This window comes from Terrapene carolina, unplaced genomic scaffold (genome assembly GCF_002925995.2).
Source record: "Terrapene carolina triunguis isolate 2854851 unplaced genomic scaffold, T_m_triunguis-2.0 Scaffold233, whole genome shotgun sequence".
Classification (NCBI taxonomy): Eukaryota; Metazoa; Chordata; order Testudines; family Emydidae; genus Terrapene; species Terrapene triunguis.
The window spans coordinates 11,947,915-11,975,144 of NW_020664584.1; the positions used below are offsets into that span (position 1 = coordinate 11,947,915).

Sequence of the window (27,230 nt, forward strand, 5' to 3'; positions counted from 1 at the left end):
TTTGCAATTTAAAGCAAAGCTTTGCTATTGGCAGCCAAAATTACTACTTGTTCACAATAATCTGAAATAAACATATTGTGTGTTGGAGAATCCTAGGGAATAGTCGTGCAAAATGAGACCTAGAAATGAGTCAGCTGCGGATCAAATGATCTGGCAGGAAAAAAAGATCACAGTTGGTCACTCTGCCCGGAGGCCCATCATGTCATAGGGTGGTAATAGTTTCTCTCTCTGCGGATATGGTGCAGCTACAATTGGAATATTGCTCACTTCTGGGCACCAGAAAGTTACTGTCAGTCTGAAGAAAGTTCAGAGAAGAGCAACCACAGTGAGGTGGGAACTGAGAGTATTGCTTCTGTTTTTTGAGTAAATATTAAAAGCTAAATTTGCAGAAGTTGGCTAAGTGACAACACAGTGGGGAATGGATCATAAGCATACAGATACTTGATGAGTATGAACACCAATGAAGGAGAGAAATTATATTAGCCTGATAAATGGGATATTCTTAAGATAAAAGGGAATTGAGAAGTGGAAAAATCTAGGTGGACTACCAGGAGAACTTCTAAAGGCAGATCTGCCAGGTTGTGAGTAGACTTTTCCAAGGGAAGTGATAGAAGCCCCCATCGCTTAAGACAAAAGAGTAAACTCAGCCATGCACTGTAGTTCCATAGGGGACAGTCCTGCATTTGACAAGATGACATTTTTGTCTCTAACTTCTATGATAAGGAAGCAACTTGTAGCCTTTCTGTTGCCTCTAAATTTCAGCTAGTTCTAGCCTCGAGCCGTGTACAACTAAGCTTGGGTGTCCGCTGGAATAGCTGCAAAACAGTCCATAGACAACTGACTAAAAAATTAGAACAACCTAAGAGTACTCCTTTCTTCTCCCTTTTCCCCACAAAACTGCTCCTGCTCCCTGCAAGGTGACACTTTTCAGGTACGTTAATGCATTTAATGAGATAAGTAACTAACTGTCTTGTTTCTTGCTGTTGTGGTGTTCTTATCCCAGGTCAGATCTGCAGCTCTCGTAAGGTTTTCTTCCACACCGATGCTGCGCAGGCAGTTGGTAAAATCCCTATGGATGTCAATGATATGAAAATTGACCTAATGAGCATCAGTGGCCATAAAATCTATGGTCCAAAAGGTATTGATTGATTGTTTTTCTAAGGGATTGATGTTTCCAAGCTTGTCTTGGGGTCACTTTGTTTCAGCATGCATTCTGTGAATTGTTCAGATAACTTATAAACCCGTCATACTCTTCTTGAATGAATAGAGTTTTTCAGTAATCATTTAACCAATCATAGCATACTTGGATTATATATTCTAGTATTTTTTGTCTTTTTTTTTTTAATGCAAAAGAGGCAAAATTTTCCAAAGGGCCCTGTGACTAGCATGAAGTCTCTGACAGAGCACATGTGTGCTAAGGCCTGTGTGTCTCCTTTCTGCCACAGCCTTAATCCATACTCTCTTTCTGCTGTTGGGAAGCAAACAGGTTCCATCAGTGCACAGTACCTCTTCAGAGTGTTCTCTTAGCTGATAGTAGTGACTCACTCAACAGCTAGGCAGAATTAAAAGTTTGGTGCTACACCTTTCCCATAGTCTTACTGTCAGTTCTTGTGCTCTGACAATCATATTTTCCTATTTATAAAATGTTTCTCTCCCCTCACATAAATGGGAGGCTGTCTGAATATACAGGTTAAACAGTGGAACTAACTAAACACAAAGTGCCCAAAGTAAAACAAAGCAGAAACAGTTTTCTCCAACCCTACTGTTCTAGTGATCTTAGCATTACTTGGGCTGTAGAAAGTGAATTTCTCTGACAGACAGAAATGTCATGAAGGGCCCATTCAGGCTGTGCTGCCAAACCTGCAGTGGGCATCTGGATCGTGCCTGCCCACCATCAACCATGTGGACAGGCTGCAAGGCTCATGTAGTGTTAGCTGCTCATGTTCCACATGGGGCAAAAGTCCAGACAGGGCTGTGTTGAGTTGACTGAGAGCTCTAAGGTAACTGGAGCCCCCTGGAGACTCAAAATGCTTTGCTCCATCACTGTTGCCCTGGGAGGGATCTGGTTCAGGTTCTACCCCTCCTCTTGTTTCACAGGAAATATTTTGTTGCTTATTCCACAGCTTCCTCCACTAATACGTGCACTATTTCTGAACACCTTACTACTTCTCCCCCACCCCGGTGGGACTGGATTCCTGCCGCCATCATGGGGTGAATGGATTTGGGGGAGAAGGATTTTAGGGGGTGAATGGATTTGGGGGAGAAGGTCAGACACACAAATTTAGGTTTGCAGCCAGTGGCCCCACTTGAGTGGCTTAGAAGGAGACTTCAGATAGGTGTGAAGTAGCTCTGATGTTGACAGTGTTGCTGTAAAGCCACAGTGTGATAGGGCCAGTGTCAGCAATCCAAGAGAACACAAGTATGCCATTCCTTCCACTGATTTAGAAATCCTTAACTCAAATCCTTGAAATAGGGAGGGAGTGTAGAAGGTGATCATCTCTGAGAACCGTGTGTTAATTTTTCTCCTTTGGCAATTGTCCATATGGATCCCCACTCTTTGGAGTGGAACAAGCTGTATTGACCCTCCAGAAGGTGAAGCTGAGGAGCATTGGTGAAAAGTGATTACAGCATGGAACACTCAATTCAGGAGAGCAATCTAGAAGGCAAATTTAAAGGAGTAAAGCTGTGTGTAAGTGCGTGTAGAATGCTAAATACTGGCCTTGCATAGTCCAGGAATGGAGACCATGCAATTGTAGGACAGGAAGGGACCTCGAGAGGTTACTTAGTCCAGTCCCCTGCAATCATGGCAGGACTAAGTATTATCTAGACCATCCCGGACAGATGTTTGTCTAACTTGCTTTTCAAAATCCCCAATGATGGAAATTCCACAACTTCCCTAGGCAATTTATTCCAGTGCTTAACCACCCTGACAGTTAGGAAGTTTTTCCTAATGTCCAATCTTAACTACTCTTGCTGCAATTTAAGCCTATTGAGGATAGGAAAGAAGCAGAGGTTAAGAACAACAATTTTTCTCACTCCTCCTTGTAACAATCTTTTATGTACTTGAAGACTGTTATCGTGTCCCCCCAGTCTTCTCTTTCCAGACTAAACAAACCCAGTTTTTTCAATCTTCCCCCATAGATCATGTTTTCAAGACCTTTAATCATTTTTGTTGCTCTTCTCTGGACTTTCTCCAGTTTGTCCACATCTTTCCTGAAATGTGACGCCCAGAACTGACACAATACTCCCATTGAGACCTAATCAACGCAGAGTAGAGCAGAATTCCTTCTCGTGTCTTGCTTACAAGACGCCTGCTAATACATCCCAGAATGTTTGCTTTTTTTGCTACAGTGTTACACTGTTGACTCATATGTAGTTTGTGGTCCACTATGACCCCCAGTCCATTTCTGCAGTACTCCTTTCTAGGCAGTCATTTCCCATTTTGTATGTGTGCAACTGATTGTTCCTTCCTACGTGGAGTACTTTGCATTTGTCCTTATTGAACTTGATACTATTTACTTCAGACCATTTCTCCAGTTTGTCCAGATCATTTTGAATATTAATCGTATCCTCCAAAGCACTTGCAACCCCTCCCAGCTTGGTATCGTCCGCCAACTTTATAGGTGTACTCTCTATGCCATTATCTAAATCATTGATTAAGATATTGAACAGAATCGGACCCAGAACTGAGCCCTGCAGGACCCCATTCGATATGCCCTTCCAGGTAGACTGTGAACCTCTGGGAACGGTTTTTCAACAAGTTATGCACCCACCTTATAGTAGCTCCATCTATGTTGTATTTCCCTAGTTTGTTTATGAGAAGGTCATGTGAGACAGTATCAAAAGCCTTAAAGTCAAAATATACCACATCTACCGCTTCTTCCCCCCCCCCCCCCATCCACAAAGCTTGTTAACCCATCAAAGAAAGCTATTAGGTTGCTTTAACACAGTTTGTTCTTGACAAATCCATGCTGACTGTTACTTATCACCTTATTATCTTCTAGGTGTTTGCAAATTGATTGCTTAATTATTTGCTCCATAATCTTGCCGGGTACAGAAGTTAAACTGACTGGTCTGTAATTCACCGGGTTGTCCTTATTCCCCTTTTTATAGATGGGCATTTTATTTGCCCTTTTCTAGTCCTCTGGAATCTCTTTCATCTTCCATGACTTTTTGAAGAGAATCGCCAATGGCTCGGGTATCTCCTCAGTCAGCTCCTTGAGTATTCTAGGATGGATTTCATCAGGCCCTAGTGATTTGAAGACATCTAACTTGTCAGTAATTTTTAACTTGTTCTTTCCCTATTTTAGCCTCTGATCCTGCCTCTCTTTCACTGGCATTCACTACATTAGATGTCCAATCGCTACTAACCTTTTTGGGGAAAACTGAAACAAAAAAGGCATTTAGCACATCTGCCATTTCCCCCCTCATTAAGCAATGGACCTACCTTGTCCTTAGTCTTCCTCTTGCTTCTAATGTATAATTTGAGCCTCTGGATGGCTACAGGGTGGAGCCTGACCTCCCTGGGTATGAATGAAAAGTTTGAGGAAAAATTCAGATGGGCTAATAGCCTGTTTGAACAGAAACCAGAGACCATTTTAGATGGGAATTTGGGGTTAGAGTGCAGGACTATTTTATCCTTATGGAATGTGGTGTAGGGAGGATCTGCCATCAAATCTGTATCTCGATAGCTCTGGCTGGTGTTATGAGGAATGCTGTCTTCAGAGAGATGTACAAATATTTTTAAAACTGTTGTCTGTACCAACAGTCCCACAAGCTTTATGAGAACAAGATGCTGATCCCATAGCAGAGGTTGTTTGTGTGCTGGAGGAAATATATGGGGGAAGCCTTTCAGAAATTTGGGTATTGTAAGGGGAATGAAGATTGTCAATTTGTGCATTTGGAGGGGTGGGGGAAGAGAGATGAGATGTAGCCACATACACTTCAAACAGTCTGAATTTTCTTCAAGTACACTCCAAGACAAAAGCGATGGAGGACCATATCCGATCTACTCCTTCATGAGTTGCCCAGATAGAGAATGTCTTCCTCTTTATTAGTGAGTAGGTCTGTCTGGTCTAAAGGCTTCCTGCTTTCCAATAGCATCTTTTAAACACTAGCAGACCGTTATAGTGATCCCAGAAATCCAGAAGCCAAGCTGTTAGCCAGAGAGCATTTAGATTTGGGTGGAGAATATCACCAATCCTGAGACAAGAGACCTGATTGATTGGGGTCCAGGGCTTGTGATTCTGACCGCAGTCCCAGGCGGGTCAGAAAAGGAAAACTACCCAGGCTACCAGCAGCATCCTGGACCCATCCTGCCTAACTCTGTAAATGTACATAGGACTCCTGACCCCAGTCCAGAAGAAAAAGTGACTGGTGATACTGGGTCCTGTCCCTACAGCAGAACTGGAGATACCTGATGCTTTCTTGGTGGCATTGAGATCTAGGTGTGGCTTGCCCATCACCCTTGGAATGGGTGATGAAAAGTTGAATCTTTGAGGGGCCACTCATTCTGTTGATTGTAAACTCTGCTCAAGAAGTCTGCCAAGACATTGCCTTTTGATGAGCACACTTTCCTGAGGACTGAAGACACACCGTGGGGCAAATGTGGTCTATTCAGAAAAAGCTTGGGCCAGTGCATAGGGTACTAGATTAGGGGTGGGAGGCACATAAATTCTGTTCCTTGCTCGGCAATGGCCTTCCTGTGTAACCTCAAGCAACACAGAGTTGTTGTAGCTGTGTCGGTCCCAGGATATTAGCAAGACAAAGGGGATGAGGTAATATCTTTTATTGGACCAACTTCTTCAGCTCTGTGTAGCTTGAAAGCGTGTCTCTCTCACCAACAGAAGTCGGTGCAATAAAAGATAGAAACACAAGGTAGGTGAGATAATAATTGACCTTGGGCAGGGGACTTAACCTCTCTGTGCGTAGCTCCTCATCTGTAAAATGCAGATAACACTGCCCCACCTCACAGGGTGTTTGAAGGATAAATATGTTAAAGATTGTAAGGTGTTCAAACACTACAGCATTGGAGACTGGACAAGTACTTTCAATAAACAGATAGAACCAATCAGATGGCAGATGTGTATGCCACTGCCTCTGAGGAAAAATTGTCACTACCACCATGCTTTTGGTGGCAATGTTTGGTGCCATGGAAACACAATGGTGGGAAATGCACCAGTCTCCCCTGTGTGAGACTAGAAGTTAATTCAATGAGGGAAGGGTGGCTCGAGGTGCAAAAGTGTCTTTCAAAACTGTCAAATTAGCTCCTTGAAGAGCAGCTCATCTGATGAGCAGCCCCCAGAAACAGAAAGTGAGAGACCCTCTGGAAAGATTCCTGGCCTGCAATCAGAGAGTTCTGCCTCGGGACGGAAAGGATTGGATGATGGAGCTAAGGAAGTAAGAATATCTACACACAAAAATCAGCCTAGCAAGACCACTTTTGGGGAAGCAACCGAAGCAGACTGTGCCCACAACAGCATGGGCAACAAAATACTTCCAGTTAACCATATACAGGCAGTAACATCCAAAAGTGGGGAAATGATTAGAGTAGCACTGGGGATGTTGTGCTCTGAGCACACTGAACCTTTTGTTGCCAAAGCAAACTGGGGAGAGGTTGAGGCCTCTCTCTCTGACACTCAGAACCATGCAGGAGGGGACAGTTGTCCAGGGGAGGAACAGCTTCAGTGCACACTGGTTTCTGGAAGATTCTGAGTTCATGCACCTGTGGGTGCTTCTCTCTCTCTCTCTCTCTCTCCTCCCCCCGGATCCCTGACAGGGATCCAGATGAGCAGTTCTTGAAGGAGAAGGAGGTGGTCTCTTTCAGTGCTGGTATCCTTTGTGGTAAGTTCAAAAGTATATATGTCCTGAACAGGCCCAGCTTCTTTGTTTGTTTTCAAGGGGTTGGTGCCATCTATATTCGTCGTCGGCCCCGGGTGAGGTTGGAACCCTTACAGAGTGGGGGAGGCCAAGAGAGAGGAATGCGATCTGGGACTGTGCCTACACCTTTAGCAGTTGGCCTTGGGGCAGCGTGTGAAGTGTCTCAACAAGAGATGGAGGTATATGGAGATCAATTCTGTCTCATGTTCCTATATAATAGTACATGACATGTTCTTAGATTCTTTCCTGCCCATTATGCATGGGCTGTAATGAATCTTTCCATTGGCCCCTTTAATGGGACCACATTTCACTCCAAAGAAGTCCTTTTCCAGCATGTACACCTGCAATATTGGCAGGCTGGATTCTGATTCTCACTGTTGAGACTGAAGATTAAAGTGATTCTCCTGATGTAGATTTGAGTGAGCCCCTTGAAGTCTTCCCTGCAGACATTTCTGGGGGATTGGAAGGTGATCTTGAAACCACTTCTGCTTTAGACTGGTTTCAATCTATTGGTTTTCTGCAACAGTTTTGCAGACAAAAACCCCCCCACAAATCTGGAAGAGCCTTGTTTCCTTTTACATTTTTAGACAATATATATGTGAGCACAGCATCCCCAAAGGAGTGTGAATGTGTCCCATGCATGAAGTTATGTGCCTTATACTTTCACTGATAGTAAAAGGGGCTCTTTGTGCATAAACAATTCAGTATTTTATTACAGAGCAATACAAAGTAGACATAACTGTACCCTGTCATATGTGCCTAAATTCCATTACGTGTTGTAGGCACTTAAGAGTCTAAGCCTCACTGTAAGTCAATGGGACTTGTGCTCCTAAGTCACTGGGGTGCTTTTGAAAATATTACCTATCGTGTCTGCATTAAAATACGACTCCACTCTCAAATATTCACCCCACTCTGTTCATCTCGCCCCTTGGAAAAATCCTGGTTGCACTGAAGATCAACTAGTGGGAGGCCATGGGTGGCAGGGTGGGGGTTGGGGGTGTCTGTCAGCCAGTGTGGTGGTGATAGGGGGTATAAGTCTCAAAACTGTTTATACCCACTTGATATTTCACTAACTTGGGTATGTGTGTTTACTGTACTCATCTGTCTGCTCAGCCTGTCTCAGTTCTTACAATGCATGTAATATCTGAGCTTATTACAAATCAAAGTTAACACAAGAAAACCTGGTATGGGAACCAAGTCATACTGGCTTGTGTAAGCCATGCTAACAGTGTGGCCATCTGTCCCATTCTAGTGCCTAAACCATATAAAAAAGTTTGAATTGACTACAGCCTTTGAAGTAAGGATTGTGGTTCTTTAACTCAGGCAGGAAAGGCATGTTTTTAGGTTCCATGTTCAGGTCCCTGCTACTGCTGAATCATGCCAAATCATATGAGTGCCAATGCGCTCCTCATAATTGGGGAGTAAAAATCATTTTACAATTCAGAGATTATTTGTTTTATATAGACTAAGTGCATTTATATGAACATATAACATAGCCGCAGGAAACCTGTCCATGGAGCCCAAGCCCATTCCAGCCAGGCAACGATTAGTCATCTAAGCTCTGTAGTCTACGGAAGCTCTGTTGGAGGCTACGCTCCTGCAGAATTTGTATGTTCTGCAGTCTCAGCTCTGATTGCTCTTCCTACTTCTGCAGAATGTATAATCACCACACGCCCAGGGCATGCCTACCAGAACCTGCAGTCAAACCTCTCAATATTCAAGCCTGCCAATGTACAGCACAAGCCACCCAAATGTGGGACAAATGACTGAAAGTGTGGAATTACTCCCTGCTCTTGCCCTTCTCCCTGGAGGGGGTTTTCCCCAATAAGCTAAGACTGCCCCTCCTGGCACAAAGTAATGCTGTCCTCAACTAAATGAAATGAAATGTATCCTGGGCTCTACCTTTGCTGGCTCCTTTGTTGCTGCTGGTGCCATTGTGGCATCCAGAACGCTCCTAGCTGCTGCTACTTTGGTTCACCCCATTTCAAGGAGCAGAGAGAGGCCTCTGAGGGAGAGACCCAAGAGCAGCTTGAACTGATATTTTTGCAAGAGGGGAGGTGGGCATGGAGTAGCCCCCAATCCTTTGTTCTGCCTGTGAAGAGCATGGCAGCTCAGGGCCTGCTCCACTCCTTCCTCTCCCTGGGGGACATGTATAGACTCCACTCTGCTCCATCAAAAACAGTTAGCTTCTGCACCACCTGGTCCCTCCCTCTGCTCCTTTACAGGAGGGATTGGCGGGTGGTAGAGGAAGAGGGGCCAAACAAGTGCAAAGTTTGTGATTGAATTAGAACAGCAGAAGCAATCTGCCCTGAATGCAGAGGGAGCCACCTAATGTGGAGTGCTTGAGAGGTCTGCCTGTGGTGCAGATAGGCTTTGCCAGAACCAGAGTTCTCCCCCCTCCTCCCAGTGTACATCTCTGGTTCAAAATAACCAATAGGCGGCTCATGCTATCCACATCTGGTGGAAGGATCAGCTTCTTCAGAGCTTATAAACCCTATGCGAGTCATTGCCAGAGAACTTGAGAGAGTCAGTAAAATTCTCCAAGGTCTGGAAGGAAAATCCATAGTATACAACTGTCTATAATAGGGTTGTCTGATTACAGAGTTAGAGAATTTAGATTTCAGTGACAATCAGTCACATTTTCCAGAAATAATCAAAAGGCCCAGTCCTCAGTGAGGACAACAAGGTAGACTAATTTTGGAGTTTCTGTGCCAAGCCATTTTTGAGGTAGACGTTCCAAAAAAAACCTAGGAATACTTTTCAAAAATTAAACACTTAATAGTTTTCAAATTGTTTTACCTGACCAACAGCTTGTTAGATTATCCACATGCTGCTCAGAGGAAAATCTTTTCTGTCAGAGGAACACATGTAAGAAATGTTGGGTGGATTGATATCATAACAAAGCCCTGCCTAGAGCGCCCTCCTGCAGCAGGCTGCAGCATGATAGATGTGCCTGTCTCAGTTTCCCTTCTTCAGAGTCCCCAGAACTCCACGGGACATTTTCTTGACTCACTAATACCCTGCTTGGGGCAAGTTTATTATAAGCATAGTACAAAATAGCCCATAAAAAAAGTCCCCAAACGTAGTCCATTTATCACCTCCAGGCATGTAGTCCTAAGTATCTCATATCCTCTAATCCATCAACATAGCAGATACCATTCTCCAGCATCTTCTACCACACCCAGTCTCTTCTCTGGGCCTCTCCTGCCCTTTTACCAGGACAGCCACCCTAGCCCTTCCAGATGGACTGCAGCCCTGATTTTCCCAGGGGGATCCCCCAGAGCCTCTCTGTTGGGAGGTCATCCCTCACTCCTGCTGGCCCTCAGCTATCTCTCCCTCCAGTCTGGAGACTTCACAGGTAAACCCCCACTGCTCCCTGCCTTCAGCCCTCTCTGGCCCTCAGCTTCAGCTCTCTGACTTGGGGAAGATCAGCAGGCAAACCCCACTGCTGCTCTTCAGCCTTCTCCCAGGAACCACTACAGCCTCGTAGCTATGGCAGCTCCCACCTGCCTGAATTGAACCTTGGTGTGCCCCAGGTGCCAGTGCATAAACCCAATTAGGAGGCAGCCGATGAGTCAAGTGCTCTGGCCTCTTCTCTATTAAAGGGCCATTGCCATCCTGTCACAGTTAATTATGGTGAAGTTGAAAGGCAGAGGAAATCATCTTTGAGCATGTGGGATATATGCAGTTTCCTGAAATTGCAGGGGACATGCCTTGGGGGACCTTGGTCCTTCCAGTCATACTGTAGTTTCTAGACAATCAGCAATTCTCTTATTACTGAATCCAGCAGGCGTCTCTTCAGAAAGAGAACTGGGTGCACATAACTCAGTGTGGATAGCCTCCTAGTTGCCATAGTGAGGCGGACATCTCCATTATGTAATGGGCATTTCTGACCGTAGCAAAACAGGAGCGCTCTGTCATACTGCAAACTACTCTATCACTTTAACCATTATCTAAAGAGTGCTAATATTGAAACTCAAACCTTTTGTGTTTATATGAAACTTCACTTGATAGTTCTTATGGGTAAAGTTTTCTTAACTGATAATTTGGTTTGTTTTGGGCAGCAGGCTGAGCTGGCAAATACCAAACTACTAACTCAGAGTTGTTTTTAAAAGGGTACCAGAGATGAGGCTTTTTAAAAAATAAGTCTTTAATGTCTGTCTTGCCATAGTCCAACCAACTCCAAGTACTGATGTCCATGCCCAGGGTGGTAATTGTGTGTGGTTGGTAAAGGAGGGAGAGTTGAACCCATCAGCCATTTATTAGACTGATCAATCTCTCTCTTTCTTTTGTTAGTATGACTATAAGCGAATCTCTGTATTGGCGGACCGACTCGTTACAAAAATAATGACTGAAATTCCAGATGTGGTTATGAATGGAGACCCAGAGCATCACTATCCAGGTATTAGCAGAATCTCGTATTTCTCGGTTACAGAATCCACCCCTTCCTGCAAACTCTGCTTTTTCTGTTATTTTGTAAATAAAAGTTTTTAACCCTTCTGGTTGAGATGAAAACGTTCTAGAAGGTCCCTTAATGTGAACCAATACGGTGATGACTTCCTGAGATTGCAGGCAGCCTCATGCTGTATGTCTGAGAGCTACAAACTGCCCCACTCATCTCAATGATGTGTTGATGCTCAGCCCTAATAATAGCACCTTAAAAGTAAAGGTTGAAACTTTCACTGCTGCTCATTTTAACAGACATCTGGCTAGTTGTCTGGATCCGGTGGTGGCGATATGGGATGGGGTGACTGGTTGCTTTGTGAATGGTTAGTGAAGCCATGACCCTGTTCTGTCTCTCAGGTCCTTGGCTGGCTGGTTTTTGCTCACATGCTCAGGGTCTAACTCATCGCCATATGTGGGGTCAGGAAGGAATTTGTCCCTGGCCAGACTGGCCGTCACTTGGATTTTTTTCACCTTCCTCTGCAACGTGTGGGTGCGGGTCACGTGTCAAGATTATCTGAGTATATCTCACTTAATGCCCCCCTTTGGAGGGGCCTCAGGCACTGGGGCACCTCGGTCCCTCCTGTTCTCTGCCTGTGGCACATAGAAGTCTAGGCTTCTATGGGTGGGCATACTTTGGTCTCATTTTTGTTGTTGGGTTTAGTGTGGGAGTGGTGTTGGTGGCCTGTGATCTACAAGAGGTCAGACTAGCTCTGGTGATCCCTCTGGCTTTGCCAGACATCTTGTTGCCCCTGATGCTTTTATGGAAGCATTCTGTTCTCTTGTAACAGCTTCCCCTGTGCAATTACACCCTGTCAGTATAAAAGACTGAGACAGTTTGAAAATTTGGGGGCAAATAAAAAAGTTTAAATGCCACAGCTGAAGTCTGTGTTGGATTTAGTACCAGAATGAATAACCAGGGGCACAGACTTTATTTCGTTATTAATTCAGTAAAAACTCCTAGTTAATATAAACCCAGCAGCTGCTGCAGGTATGTCAGTGCACTTCAGGAATGATGGGGTTTAGTTCCAGTGAGCTGCAGAGTCCTTGGCCTGTTTCCCTTTGGTCTATAGCCTGTTCCAGGACTCAGGCCAAGTGACTGAAATAGGGATTAGGACAGTCACTATGCAGAGGCAAGGGAAGAGAAATCCTGCAGGACTCCGCAGCCTTGATGGCCAGTCCTACAGGCCCTCTGACCTCTGCCTGCCCCACCTTGAACCTGAGTCTGCATGCAGGGAGCCCAGTGGAACTTGGCTCAACCTGGTACAGTAGAATGGTGCCCCCCTCTGATGTGGGTTAGGACTTCCCCGGAGTTCAGCTGACACTCTTCTTTTAAACTATGCAGGCTGCATCAATTTATCTTTTGCGTACGTGGAAGGAGAGAGTCTGCTGATGGCTCTGAAAGACGTGGCTCTGTCTTCAGGAAGGTAAGTGTGGAAAATTGGGGCAGAAAAGGAAGCTTTTGCTAAAGCACTCTTGAGAGGGAATGCTGTCTGCTGATGGAATCGCACATCTGGGAGTAGGCACCTCTATGCCCTTTATTGGCTCTGTCAGTCTGAAATGCAGCTGTACTCTGAGATGGGACTCTCTAAAAATGGCTCCTTGGGTCACCACATCAGACCTGTTCAGTTTACAAGTAGAAAAATCCACTTTTAACTGCCAGCCTTGCAGACTCCACCTGGAATCTGAGAGTCAAGCTGGACTTTTTTTTTTTTTTTTTTTATGCGCTTCACCTCTGGTAATGATGATTCTCCAGCAAAATGCTGTCCTCAGTTGCACCTGTGTAACCTCATGGCCTTCAGTAGAATTTCACAGGAATAATGGTGATGTTACCGAAATATCGGGTCCACCTAGCTGAGAGCCAATAACAGCCAGACAGGGATAAGGAAGAGTTGCTTTATTCTGCAGAAGAAAGGAGAGCTTTGCACCTTAGTACAAAAACTCTGTCTTACACACATTTTACAGATCCTTTATACATATTCAGACCAAGGTCCTTGCAGTGTTAACACTTGATTGGTGGTGGTCAGACCCGTACTTTTGCTATCTGGTCAGTGAAAACCAGCTTGGGACCAGCTCTAACTACCTTAAGGCCTTGAAGGGAAAACAGTTGAAAAGTTCAGGCTACTGTGTCCTTAAGGTGTCTGCTTCCCCCTAATGGCCGCTGGCTGACATAACGAATGCTCGGGCTCACTAGTAACTTTCACAGTGAGCATCATTTGAAGATTGTAGGGGTGCATATGCAACCCCACTAAGGAAAGTAGTTAACAATTCCTGTGTTTGATGCACAAGCAGTAAGAGAATCCAGTGCACTTTCTCAGAGCTCTGACTCTGCAGGGCTGACAGTAGTAAAATCTTTTTATCATTATCATTAACATCAGCAGATCTGATGCACATGGAGAGCAAGTCTGCAGAATACAAAGATGCCATTTTTACTTTGCTTTTCAGAGTAATGGTCTGAGCTGCAAATTTATCAACCAGAAATGTGTTGGTTCTAATAAGCAGAGCAGTTCGAAAGGAAAAGACTTTCCGAATCCATCTGAAACTAAATACAACCCTGTCAAGAGGCCCTGCAGTTAGAGCTGTCATCTTAGTCCACATCTTTCCATTTGTGCATGTTGCAAAACTACTGAGCAGGTGATCAGCGTGGGAACTTGTTCACATGAACCCCTGCTCTACCCGTGCTGGGTGTGTTGCAGGTTAAGGGAAGAGGTGTGTTGGCTGTATCCAGGGGCTGCAGGTTAGCCAAGGAGCTGCCTGTACAGTATCTAGCTGTGGCTAACTCTAGGAGTCCTTCCCTTCCTTGAAGGACCACAAACTTCATGCGGATTTGGGTTCTCTTCCCCCCCCCCCCCCCTTTTTTTTTTTTTTAAACAGACATGGACCATTTTTACTATATTAGAATCCTTTTCATTACTTAGATTTTGCTTTGTTAGTATATAAAAAGAGCTTCCTTTTCTGTGCCTCAGGTTTCCCCTCTGTAAAATGGGGGTAATGATATTTACCCACTTTTGATGTCCTTTGTGTGATGTAAGCTGCAGCAATGCTGAGTATAGTCTCACTCAGGATTCCAGGCTGTAACGGTGTTGGGACTCACCACCCAGCGCCCCCTGCTGGTCATCCTCAGGAATTAGCTCAGTCCAATGGAGCGCCCCCTCCTGGTGGTGTCCCGTCCATTGTCTCAGCCTCAGGTTGGCGTGTGGACCCGCATTGCTCCCAACTCGTGGCGTCCTCTTCGAGCCACTGCCCTCCGGCAGTACCTGTTAGTCCAGCCTCACCCCCTTCCGGGGGGGGGGGGGGGGGATCAATCAGCTGTCCCTCTGCACCCCAGCCAATGTGGGCAACTGCATCCTCAAAGTCACCCCCCTGGCAGGGGGTTGGTGCAGCCCAAGACGGCCACTCCCATCAGCCAGGTGTAAGGCAAGGGGGGGACCCAGGGCCACCCACTACTCTAGGTCCCAACCCAGGGACCCTCTAGTGGCAGCCGTCCTGTCCTCCTTCTCTCCCTCCATCTGTCCACGTCCCTGGGCCGCTTCCCCTTCAGCCCCTCGCACCGGCTAGGCCCTTCCCCTCAGGGCCTGCAGCCTGGGAGACACCAGGTTGGAGTTCCCTTCTGCTCCCCTGGGCCTGCCCAGCACTGCGCTGTCCCAGGTGCTAGTCTTCCCACCTCTGGAGACAGACCTTCCCTTCTTAAAGGCCTGGGACAGACTGCCTGCTCCCTCAGTGAGCAGCCTTTTTATAGGGCTGAGCCTGGCCCTGATTGGCTGCCTCCAATCTGGGCTCTGATTGGCTCCCAATAAGCCCTTCTCTTATTGGCTGTGTATCTGTGCAGGCCCACTGGCCTGCTGCAGCCTAAATTCTCAGGGAGTGGGGCAGCCGCCCCACTACACAGGCCTTTACATTTGTCACTTTTCAGATTCTCTTAGTACTTGAGGGGTCAAAAGGTGGTTTTCAAAGCCATGTTTGATCTTTGGTTTATAGAAATGCGTCCCTTGGTGCATTGCCATCCTCTGTCCTGATCTGCTCTGAAGAATTCTTCTTCTGCTCTTCCTTTTCTACTCCCCCTCTGTTCTCCTAAATCTTCATTTTTCATCTGCCTCTTTCTGTGTCTCACTGCTGGCAACATCTGACCTAACACAAGGAGAGCAGGGTTATAGAATCATAGGAGTGGAAGGGACCTCAAGAGGTCATCTAGTCTAGTCCCCTGCACTGAGGCAGGGCTAAGTATTATCGAGGCCATCCCTGACAGGTGTTTATCTAACCTGATCTTAGAAACCTCCAATGACAGAAATACAGCAACCTCCTTAGTTAATTTGTTCCAGTGCTTAACTATCCTGAGGAAGTTTTTTCTAATATCTAACCTAAAATCTCCCTTTCTGCAATTTAAGCTCATTACTACTTGTCCTCTCCAAAGTGGTTAAGGAGAACAATTTAACACCCTCCTGTTTATAATACCTTTTCTTGTTCTTAAAGACTTATCATGCTTCTCTCCCCCCTTAGTCTTCTCTTCTCCAGACTAAACAAACCCAATTTTTTCAATCTTTCCTCATATGTCATGTTTTCTAGACCTTTAATTATTTTTTGTTGCTCTCCTCTGGACTTTCTATGGACTTTGTCTATATCTATCTTTCCTGGTCCCCAGAACTGGACAAAATTCTCCAGTTGAGGCCTTATCAATGCCGAGCAGAGTGGAAGAATTAGTTCTCCTCTTGCTTACAGCACTCCTAGTAATACATCCCAGAATTATGTTTGCTTTCTTTGCAACAGTATTACATTGTTGACTCATTTAGTTTGTGATCCGCTATAACTCCAGATCCTTTTCTGCAGTACTCCTTCCTAGGCAGTCATTTCCAATTTTGTATTTGTGTAATTGATTATTCCTTCCTAAGTGGAGTACTTTGCATTTGTCCATATTGAATTTCATCCTATTTAATTCAGACCATTTCTCCAGTTTTTCAAGATTCTGAATTCTAATCCTGTCCTCCAAAGCAGTCGTAACCCATCCCAGATTGGTATCGTCCACAGGCAAGTGTACTGTTGAAGATATTCAATAGAACTGGACTCAGGACAGTTTCCTGTAGGACACCACTCAATATGTCCTTCCAGCTTAATTGATATCTACTCTGAGTATGGTTTTCCAGCCAGTTATGCACCCACCTTATAATAGGTTAATCTAGGCTGTGTTTCTCTAGTTTGTTTCTGAGACGGTCATGTGAGGCTGGGTCAAAAAGCCTTACTAAAGTCTACGCTTCCACCCTATCCACAAGGCTTGTAACCGTGTCAAAGAAGGACATTATGTTGGTTTGACATGATTTGTTCTTGAAAAATCCATGTTGACTGTTGTTACTTTATTTTCTTCTAGGTGCTTACATAGTGATTGTTGGACCAAATAATCAGTTATCATTTTGGATACCAATGTTAAGATGACTAGTCTGTAATTCCCCGGGTTGTCCTTATTCCCCTTTTTATAGATGGGCAAATATAGTGCCATCTTCCAGTCCTCTGGTATCTCTCCCATTCTCCACAAGTTCTCAAAGATGATCACCAATGTCTTGGAGGTCCCTTCAGCCAGTTCCTTAAGTATTCTAGGATGTATTTCATCAGGCCCTCCTGACTTGAAGACCTGTAACTTGTCTAAGTAATTCTTAAGTTGTTCTCTTCCTATTTTAGCCTCAGATCCTACCCCATTTACACTGATGTTCACTAGATTAGTGGTCCAATCACTGCTATATTTTTTTAAAAACAAACAAAAAAAGGCATTTAACTTTGGCCATTGCTGCATTTTCTGTTGTTGTCTTTCCCCCTCATTGAGTAACAGGCCTACCCTGTCCTTGATCTTCCTCTTGCTTCTCAGTTATCTGTAAAATGCTTTGTTACCCTTTCTATAATCTAGTTTAATATAGTTTTGTGCCTTGGTCTTTCTAATTTTGTCCCTACATGCTTGTGTTGCATTTTTATATTTGTCCTTTTGTAATTTGACCTACTTTTTGCTTGTTGTGTGACTCTTACCTCACTTCCCATCTTTCCTACCCATTGAGATAGTTTGCTCTTGTGCCCTTATTAAAGTCTCTTTAAAAAACTGCCAACTCTCCTGAACTTTCTCCCTTAGACTTGCTTCCCAGGGAATCTTATCTACCACTTCTCTGAGTTTGCTGGTCTACTTTCTTGAAGTCCATTGTCTTTTTATTCTGCTGTTTTCTCTCCTACCATTCCTTAGAATCATGAACTCTGTCATTTCCTGATGACTTTCACCCAAGCTGCCTTTCACTTTCAAATTCTCATCTAGTTCCTCCTCATTTGTCAGAATCAAATCGAGAATAGCCCCTCCCCTTCTCACTTTCTCCACCTTCTGTAATAAAAGGTGGTCTCCATTGCATTCCATGAACTTGTTGGATAATCTATGCCCTGCTGTATTATTTTCCCAACCGATGTCTGGTCCACCATCACCACCAAGTCCTGTGTTTTGGATGATTTTGTTAGTTTTTTATAAAAAGCCTCAGCCACCTCTTCTTCCTGGTTTGGTGGTCTGTTGGAGACAGACACAATGACATCACCCTTGGTTTTTTTATGCCTTTTATCCTTACCTAGGCACTTAACAGGTCTGCCTCCCACTTCTATCTCAACCTGAGTGCAAACATATACATCTTGAATATACAAGGCAACACCATCTCCCCCTTTTCTCTGCCTGTCCTTCCTGAACAAGCTGTACCCTTCTATACCAGCATTCCAGTCATGGGAGTTATCCCACCAAGTCTCTGATGCCAGTTATGTCGTAATAGTGCGTATTCACTAGTATTTCTGGTTTATATTTATATTCCAGTTTATTCTCCATATTTCTTGCATTAGGATACAGACTTCTCAGATGTTCATTAGATTTCTCCTCAGTATCTCTTCTTATCTGTCCTTTGCTCCTCTACGATTGTCCATGTTTCCCCCAGATTCCAACCCTTCACCCACATCTCCATGTTCTGGACTTGCCCATGGGCTTTTGTCTCCTGCCCCTGTCGAATCTAGTTTAAAGCCCATCTACCAGGTTAGCCAGTCTGTATCCGAAGATACTCTTCCCCTTCCTGGATAGGTGAACCCCATCTGGGCTCAGCAGTCCTTCTCCGATCAGGATCCCATGCTTGAGGAAGCCGAAGCCTTCCTGGTGACACCATCCGCTCAGCCATGTATTTACCTCCAGAACATGTCTGTCTCTGCCCAGGCCCCTGCCCTTGACCAGAAGGATAGATGAGAACACCACCTGTGCCCCAAAGTCCTTCACCCTCCCTCCCTGTAATCACTCTGCATCTGCTCTGGGTCAGACCTGGCAGTATTGTTTGTGCCCACATGGATGAGCAGCTGGGGTTAGTAATCAGAGGGCCGGATGATCCTCAGCAATCCCTCTGTAATGTCTCCGGTACGGGCTCCTGGCAGGCAGCACACCTCCCGGGATGCCAGGTCAGGCCAGCAGATGGATGCCTCTGTCCCCCTTAGAAGGCAATCACTGACCATCACCACCCTTCGATGCCTCTTGGGAGTAGTGGCTGCGATCCTTGCAGCCTTGGCCTCCTTCACTTTTGTGGGGGATTCCTCATCCTTTATTGACAGGGCAGAATACTGGTTTGTCATCTCTATGGCTGGGAGCCAGAGTGGAGCACTGCCTGCTGCCGGAACTAACTAGCAGCCAGATTTCTCCCTGTGAAGGAGCCATTTCCTCCTGCCCTGGTGGTGCTACTGCAGTCCTCTCCAGCTGATTTCTTTGTCCGTCTTGGAGGTCTCCATATGCATATTTGCATTCTTCTCTTTCCTCAAACTGCTGTCTCACTAACCTTGTTCCCAGCTACTGCTTCCCCTCTGCCCATCCTTCTCTTCTGCTGCTTCTGGAATCCCCGGTCTTGCCACAGTTCCCGATTACTTTCCTGTGCCATCTTGTTTTCACTGACTCTCTCTCCCCAGGGACCTAGGGTAATTGTGTGTTTTGTAAAGAGTCATGGAGACCTATGGTGATGCTTAGAGTCTAGAAATCAGATATTCTTCAGTAGAAATTACTGATAGTACAGAATGTTAAATGTCATTAGTATAAGAGCTCTATGTGAAAAAAGGGCACAATTCTTTCTCACCCTTTTTCCTCAGTGCTTGCACATCTGCCTCTCTGGAGCCATCCTATGTGTTACGAGCAATTGGGACTGATGAAGACTTGGCTCACTCATCCATAAGGTCAGTGATATGACCCTTGCTGTCTTTTCCAAATTGTTTCCTCTCCTACACTCAGAGCAGACTCTGTTCTCCTGTTCTACCTTCCCATGTGTGCACTATGTTAGCACCTACACAGTACATCTTTGTTTTGTTTTAGGTTTGGCATTGGTCGTTTCACTACAGAAGAAGAAGTAGATTACACAGTGCAGAAGTGCATACAGCATGTCAAAAGGCTGAGGGAGATGAGGTGAGCCATTTCCTTACTGAGCTTAAAAGACAATGAATTACTGCCCATTACCTCTAAGCTTTTGTGGAATGTGTAAGGCCCTTGATTTCTGGTTTTTCTTATGTTTAAAATTGTGGGAATTGGAGTGTTTTACAGAAATTCAAAAATGGGTGAAAATCCATGCAAAAAGTTACCTTCCCAGTTCTCTGGGTAAATACCAGGGTTAATCCTGGGCCTCGTCTGGCACCCAAATGGGTTGCTATCACCTGAAGGACACTAGAGAAAACAGAGAAGACATATTACTTGACTGGAACCCCTATGCCAAAATAATAATCTCTCCTGCTGCTGAGGTGAGACACGAGGGCCTGGAGCCAGGAGAGAGCAGGGGAAATCGAGACCGAGGAAGAGCAGGAGGGTGGGAGCTGTGAGGGGAGGAGAGTGAATGTACAGGAAATAATCCTACCCCCATTGATACCCGATGTCGCTCCCACAGATCCCAGTCACTGAGTCAGCCTGGGCTGTGGGGGAGTGGAGGGGGGAAGGGAGACTTGACCTTCCTCCCCCAGTAGGGAAATTTTTTTTACTGCTCATCAGGTTCCTTGGACAGATACAGAAGCAACTTATTTGTGATTGATTATTGTCAGTGATACCATTATCCTTGGCATTCCAGCTGACATCTAATTTTTTTCTATTTACAGTCCACTGTGGGAAATGGTGCAGGATGGAGTTGACCTCAAAAGTATTAAATGGACCCAGCACTAGGAAAGCAGTTGAGTTGTAACCTTGGACTAGATGGATGTGGATTAAAGTGCATTTTCTGTACATTCCTGAGGAAAGTCATGTGGCATTTGCTTTTTTACATAGTCAGTCTGGTGGTAGGGGTCTAAACACAGAATCTAAGAAACCAGAACTGAGGTGAAGCTGAATCTCGCACACTTATTTACGCACAAGAGAACTTGCACTGTGACCTAGCTTCCTTGGAATTGCATTTTCTGATGCAAGAGTGAAACTGGGCCCTTTAACCCTGATTTCTCTTGCTGCAGAAGAGTCCCTCTGTTAGGAGGTTCGCCTTTCTTGGCATCACATACATGCTGCAGCAGTTCTGTTTGTGGTAAAGCTTTATTGCCAAGAGCCTTGTTTCACTTACTCTAGTGATTTTGATTTGATTCAGTGACATTAGTCTCAAACAGCAACCTGCTTTCTGTGTTCAGATAGTTCTACTTATATAAGGCACCTCTAAAGGAAACAGAAATCTTAGTTTATGGTTCTAGAATGGTATATACTTGTGTTAATTGTATGTTCCAGGTTCATTCATATCTGCAGTTAAGAGCCCCTTTCCCAATTTAACAAAAGAATTTTTGCCTTTTCCAGTTTGGTTTAGTTTGATTTTTGCAGTTCTACCTTCTTACATTTGTTTCTCTCCTGATCCTCATACAGGCCAATGTGTGTTAACCCAAAGCATTCTTCCACCTTTCCTAGGATAGGATGATGCACTTTGCTGTCTGTATCAGTTGTTTCTTTTCATAGATTCTAGGACTGGAAGGGACCTCGAGAGGTCATCGAGTCCAGTCCCCTGCCCGCATGGCAGGACCAAATACTGTCTAGACCATCCCTGATAGACATTTATCTAACCTAATCTTAAATATCTCCAGAGATGGAGATTCCACAACCTCCCTAGGCAATTTATTCCAGTGTTTAACCACCCTGACAGTTAGGAACTTTTTCCTGATGTCTAACCTAGACCTCCCTTGCTGCAGTTTAAGCCCATTGCTTCTTGTTCTATCCTTAGAGGCTAAGGTGAACAAGTTTTCTCCCTCCTCCTTATGACACCCTTTTAGATACCTGAAAACTGCTATCATGTCCCCTCTCAGTCTTCTCTTTTCCAAACTAAACAAACCCAATTCTTTCGGCCTTCCTTCATAGGTCATGTTCTCAAGACCTTTAATCATTCTTGTTGCTCTTCTCTGGACCCTTTCCAATTTCTCCACATCTTTCCTGAAATGCGGTGCCCAGAACTGGACGCAATACTCCAGCTGAGGCCTAACCAGAGCAGAGTAGAGCGGAAGAATGACTTCTCGTGTCTTGCTCACAACACACCTGTTAATACATCCCAGAATCATGTTTGCTTTTTTTGCAACAGCATCACACTGTTGACTCATATTTAGCTTGTGGTCCACTATAACTCCTAGATCCCTTTCTGCCGTACTCCTTCCTAGACAGTCTCTTCCCATTCTGTATGTGTGAAACTGATTTTTTCTTCCTAAGAGGAGCACTTTGCATTTGTCTTTGTTAAACTTCATCCTGTTTAACTCAGACCATTTCTCCAATTTGTCCAGATCATTTTGAATTATGACCCTGTCCTCCAAAGCAGTTGCAATCCCTCCCAGTTTGTTATCATCCGCAAACTTAATAAGCGTACTTTCTATGCCAATATCTAAGTCGTTAATGAAGATATTGAACAGAGCCGGTCCCAAAACAGACCCCTGCGGAACCCCACTCATTATGCCTTTCCAGCAGGATTGGGAACCATTAATAACAACTCTGAGTATGGTTATCCAGCCAGTTATGCACCCACCTTATAGTAGCCCCATCTAAATTGTATTTGCCTAGTTTATCGATAAGAATATCATGCGAGACCATATCAAATGCCTTACTAAAGTCTAGGTATACCACATCCACAGCTTCTCCCTTATCCACAAGACTCGTTATCCTATCGAAGAAAGCTATCAGATTGGTTTGACATGATTTGTTCTTTACAAATCCATGCTGGCTGTTCCCTATCACCTTACCACCTTCCAAGTGTTTGCAGATGATTTCCTTAATTACTTGCTCCATTATCTTCCCTGGCACAGAAGTTAAACTAACTGGTCTGTAGTTTCCTGGGTTGTTTTTATTTCCCTTTTTATAGATGGGCACTATATTTGCCCTTTCCCAGTCTTCTGGAATCTCTCCCGTCTCCCATGATTTTCCAAAGATAATAGCTAGAGGCTCAGATACCTCCTCTATTAGCTCCTTGAGTATTCTAGGATGCATTTCATCAGGCCCTGGTGACTTGCAGGCATCTAACTTTTCTAAGTGATTTTTAACTTGTTCTTTTTTTATTTTAGCTAAACCTACCCCCTTCCCATTAGCATTCACTATGTTAGGCATTCCTTCAGACTTCTCGGTGAAGACCGAAACAAAGAAGTCATTAAGCATCTCTGCCATTTCCAAGTTTCCTGTTACTGTTTCTCCCTCTTCACTAAGCAGTGGGCCTACCCTGTCTTTGGTCTTCCTCTTGCTTCTAATGTATTGATAAAAAGTCTTCTTGTTTCCCTTTATTCCCGTAGCTAGTTTGAGCTCATTTTGTGCCTTTGCCTTTCTAATCTTGCCCCTGCATTCCTGTGTTGTTTGCCTATATTCATCCTTTGTAATCTGTCCTAGTTTCCATTTTTTATATGACTCCTTTTTAGTTTTTAGATCATGCAAGATCTCGTGGTTAAGCCAAGGTGGTCTTTTGCCACATTTTCTATCCTTCCTAACCAGCGGAATAGCTTGCTTTTGGGCCCTTAATAGTGTCCCTTTGAAAAACTGCCAACTCTCCTCCGTTGTTTTTCCCCTCAGTCTTGATTCCCATGCAGGGCCGGCTCTGGCTTTTTTGCCGCCCAAGGCAAAAAAGCCTCCGGGCGGCCGGAGCCCTGGGAGGAGGGCAGCGAGCCCCGGCGGGGGCTCCTCCCTCCCCCCAGCGGCTGGGGGGAGGGCGGCGAGCCCCGGCTAGGGCTCAGCTCTCCCCCTGGCGGCCAGAGCACTGGGGGCAGGGCGGCGAGCCCCAACAGGGCCGGCCGGGGGGAGGGCGCGGGGGGGAGGGCGGCCGGAGCCCCGGGGGGAGGGTGGCGAGCCCGCTCTTCCCCCGGCGGCCAGAGCGCAGGGGGTAGGGCGGCGAGAGGGCGGCGAGCCACTCCCCCCTTCCCCCCCCCCCCCCCCGGCCGGGGGGGCGGCGCCGGGGGGAGGGCGGCCAGAGCGCCGGGGGGAGGGCGGCGAGCCCGGCCGTGGCCCCGCTCTCCCCGGGGGCCGGAGCGCCGCGCCGCCCCCCTCCAGGTGCCGCCCCAAGCACCAGCTTGGTGGGCTGGTGCCTGGAGCCGGCCCTGTTCCCATGGGACCTTACCTATCAGCTCTCTGAGCTTACCAAAATCTGCCTTCCTGAAATCCATTGTCTCTATTTTGCTGTTCTCCCTTCTACCCTTCCTTAGAATTGCAAACTCTATCATTTCATGATCACTTTCACCCAAGCTGCCTTCTACTTTCAAATTCTCAACGAGTTCCTCCCTATTTGTTAAAATCAAGTCTAGAACAGCTTCCCCCCTAGTAGCTTTTTCAACCTTCTGAAATAAAAAGTTGTCTGCAATGCAGTCCAAGAATTTGTTGGATAGTCTGTGCCCCGCTGTGTTATTTTCCCAACATATATCCGGATAGTTGAAGTCCCCCATCACCACCAAATCTTGGGCTTTGGATGATTTTGTTAGTTGTTTAAAAAAAGCCTCATCCACCTCTTCCACCTGGTTAGGTGACCTGTAGTAGACTCCTAGCATGACATCACCCTTGTTTTTTACCCCTTTTAGCCTAACCCAGAGACTCTCAACACTTCCATCTCCTATGTCCATCTCCACCTCAGTCCAAGTGTGTACATTTTTAATATATAAGGCAACACCTCCTCCCTTTTTCCCCTGTCTATCCTTCCTGAGCAAGCTGTACCCATCCACACCAACATTCCAATCATGTGTATTATCCCACCAAGTTTCAGTGATGCCAACAATGTCATAGTTGTATTTATTTATTAGCACTTCCAGTTCTTCCTGCTTATTACCCATACTTCTCGCATTTGTATATAGGCATCTAAGATACTGGTTTGATCTTTCCTCCCAGTTTTGTCCTGACCCTCCTTTCTCTCTGCCAATATAGCCCACACTCCCTCTCGTTTCCGACCCATCTCCCAGGTCTCCATGTTCCCCACTTACCTGCGGGCTTTGCTCACCTGTCCCCGTCGAACCTAGTTTAAAGCCCTCCTCACTAGGTTAGCCAGTCTGTGTCCAAATAGGGACTTTCCCCTCCTCGAAAGGTGAACGCCATCTCTGCCTAGCAGTCCTTCCTCAAATAGCATCCCGTGGTCTAGGAAGCCAAAGCCCTCCTGGCGACACCATCTTCGCAGCCAGGACTGCATCCTCCATGCAGTCTGTCTATTTGCAAGTAAAGAAAGAAAAGTTGTATGTAATAGAATGTATTTCTGGGGGTGGGAGGGGGAAGAGGGAGCAGTATACATTGGCTTCAGTGGAAGTGGAAGCTTTTAGTTTGGCAGGAGTGGTGAGACAGAAAAGACACCAGCTCTAATGCATGGAAATGCTTTAAATACTGTTTGCTCTTTTCTTGGTGATGGAACCTTTCTCCACTACCCATCAAGAATATGACCATGGGCAATAGCATCCTAATTTCTTTATGGGGCCTGTTGCCTTCCCCGTAGTCTAGTCTGCCAAACCAGTTCTGTAGGTAGGAGGTAGGAATAGATGAGCTCTGAGGAGAGTTCTTGACACTCCAGGTTTACACCCTTTTTGTTACTAGAGATGGTCATGGGAACAGCATCCATTCTATTCAGACATTGGGGAAAATGTCCATTAAAATGGGTCTGGCTAAGTTGAATTAAATTTCAGTGTTTGGTTTCTTGCCTTCTTTTAAGTTGTTCAGATAGGGAATTTAACCCTACATTATAAAGTGCCTTTGTCTTATCCAGCTTTGTATGCAGACTACTCCTCAGAAGGTAGCTGGTTCACAGATGAATGCTGTGCTAGCCCCTGGATCCTAGGCATCCTACTGACAATGCATATCTCCTGTTGGGGGCAGCAGAGGGACATCTCCTGGCTACGTCGTGGATGAACCCAGACATGAAAGCTGTCTCCTGGAACCTAAATCTCACTTTGCAAGGTGGCGTGCCTTGCAGAGCCCTGCAAACTCTGATCAGGCAGGCTTGTGTTGTATCAGTTGCACCGAAAAGAATAGATTTGCCCTTTCATAATGAGTGCAGATACTCTTGGATCACTCTTTGTTTGAAGTGGTTGGTGGCTTTAGCAGTTTTAATATTGTTGGGATGGGAAGTTGTAATGACTTCAAAAAATTTTAAAGCCTTGATGTATAAGTGGCTTTCAAAAGAGTTGTAATATATACCTTGTGCATATAGGTCTGAGTAACCATGTAGTAACACTTCCCAGCATGTTATAAAAACATTTCTCTGAAATTGTTCTGCTTCCTGCATTGTAAATATAAATAAGATTTAAACTTGATTGTTTTCAGTTATACATTTGGAGGAAAACCGATATAAAATGGGGTGTTAATTATTCTATAGGCCTGTGTTTGGGATCCAAAATTTTGGATGAACAACTTAAAACAGAGTAAGCCTATTCTGAAAGGGATGTGCTCAGATTTCTCCTCTTGGAAACTCCCTGCAAGTCTCTGAATAATCTGCATTTGTTCCATGAATGTCACTCTCTGGTGACGGGTGCCGCTCTGCATATGGTATAGACAATGGATATCTGCTGTACTTTGTCCTTAGATTTTGCAGTCAGAAACAGTACCACTCCCAATAAAATTACATACATAAAATAGCCCACATACAATATTGTGAACAGATTATGCAGGTTGAGGACTTATAAAGACGCTTAAGTTAGTAAACCACCACCTACTCTGCCATTAAGGATCTAGAATAATAAAACTCCCAAAGCTTAGTCAAAGGCTTTTGTGAGCTCTGTCTCCTTTCTAGATGTCTTAGAGTTTGATTAGACGTCAAACAGACTCCTCAAACTTAATATACCTGTTCTGATTTAATACCAGATGGTTTGGATCCTTGATCATTTGAAAAGAGCCCTGATGACTTGAACGTGAGTAACATCTGAAGTAAGAAGATTGAGACTTTAGTACTGCACGAAATGGTTTGGGCAACAAGAGACCCTCCATTCATGGATGTATGTTTCAAAGTGTTAAATAATGATAATGTTTGCAGTGTTGTTGTAGCCATGTTGGTCCCAGGATATTAGAGAGACAAGATTGGTAAAGTACTATCTTTTATTGGACCAACTTCTGTTTGAGAGAGACAAGCTTTGGAACTTACACAGAGCTCTTCTTCAGGTCCTGAAGGTGGTCCACTAAAAGACAATACATCACCCACCTTGTTGCAAATAATGACAATGTATGAGTCCAGATGGGGAAAAAAAGAAATGATGGTGATCCTTCCAGTCACACAAGTGAAAGAAGGAAGAAAATAAAGTAGTGGAGGTGAGCCATTGGCTGCTCAACTGGAGTGAAGCTGAAAGTTTTGTGGAGCATGGGGCTACAGTCAGATTGGGGGGGGGGGGGGTAGGTGAATGGTCTGTCCTGCATCTCACAGGTAGATGAGCTAACTTGCTCAGTTGGAGACTAGCTGCAGTAGCTAGGAAGGCATTAAACTAACAAGGGGCGGGGGGGGGAGGATGCTAAAAAGGTA

The 27,230-nt window shown here is 45.1% G+C and overlaps 1 protein-coding gene across 3 annotated transcripts in view; it reads left to right on the forward strand.

Moving 5' to 3' along the window:
- NFS1 (NFS1 cysteine desulfurase) overlaps positions 1-26,032 on the forward strand; it is a 37,756-nt gene extending 11,724 nt beyond the window's left edge. For 2 of the 3 annotated variants that reach the window (XM_024209936.2, XM_024209934.2), the window contains 7 exons: positions 1,004-1,138; positions 6,901-7,058; positions 11,176-11,281; positions 12,668-12,749; positions 19,438-19,521; positions 19,658-19,747; positions 20,425-21,196. In XM_024209936.2, coding sequence (XP_024065704.1) covers positions 1,004-1,138; positions 6,901-7,058; positions 11,176-11,281; positions 12,668-12,749; positions 19,438-19,521; positions 19,658-19,747; positions 20,425-20,488 — 719 coding nt within the window. In that variant the 3' untranslated portion in view covers positions 20,489-21,196. Of the gene's footprint in view, positions 1-1,003; positions 1,139-6,900; positions 7,059-11,175; positions 11,282-12,667; positions 12,750-19,437; positions 19,522-19,657; positions 19,748-20,424; positions 21,197-25,487 lie in introns of those variants that run through there. The other variant, XM_024209935.3, reaches the window with a different exon arrangement.
- Positions 26,033-27,230: the final 1,198 nt, after the last annotated feature.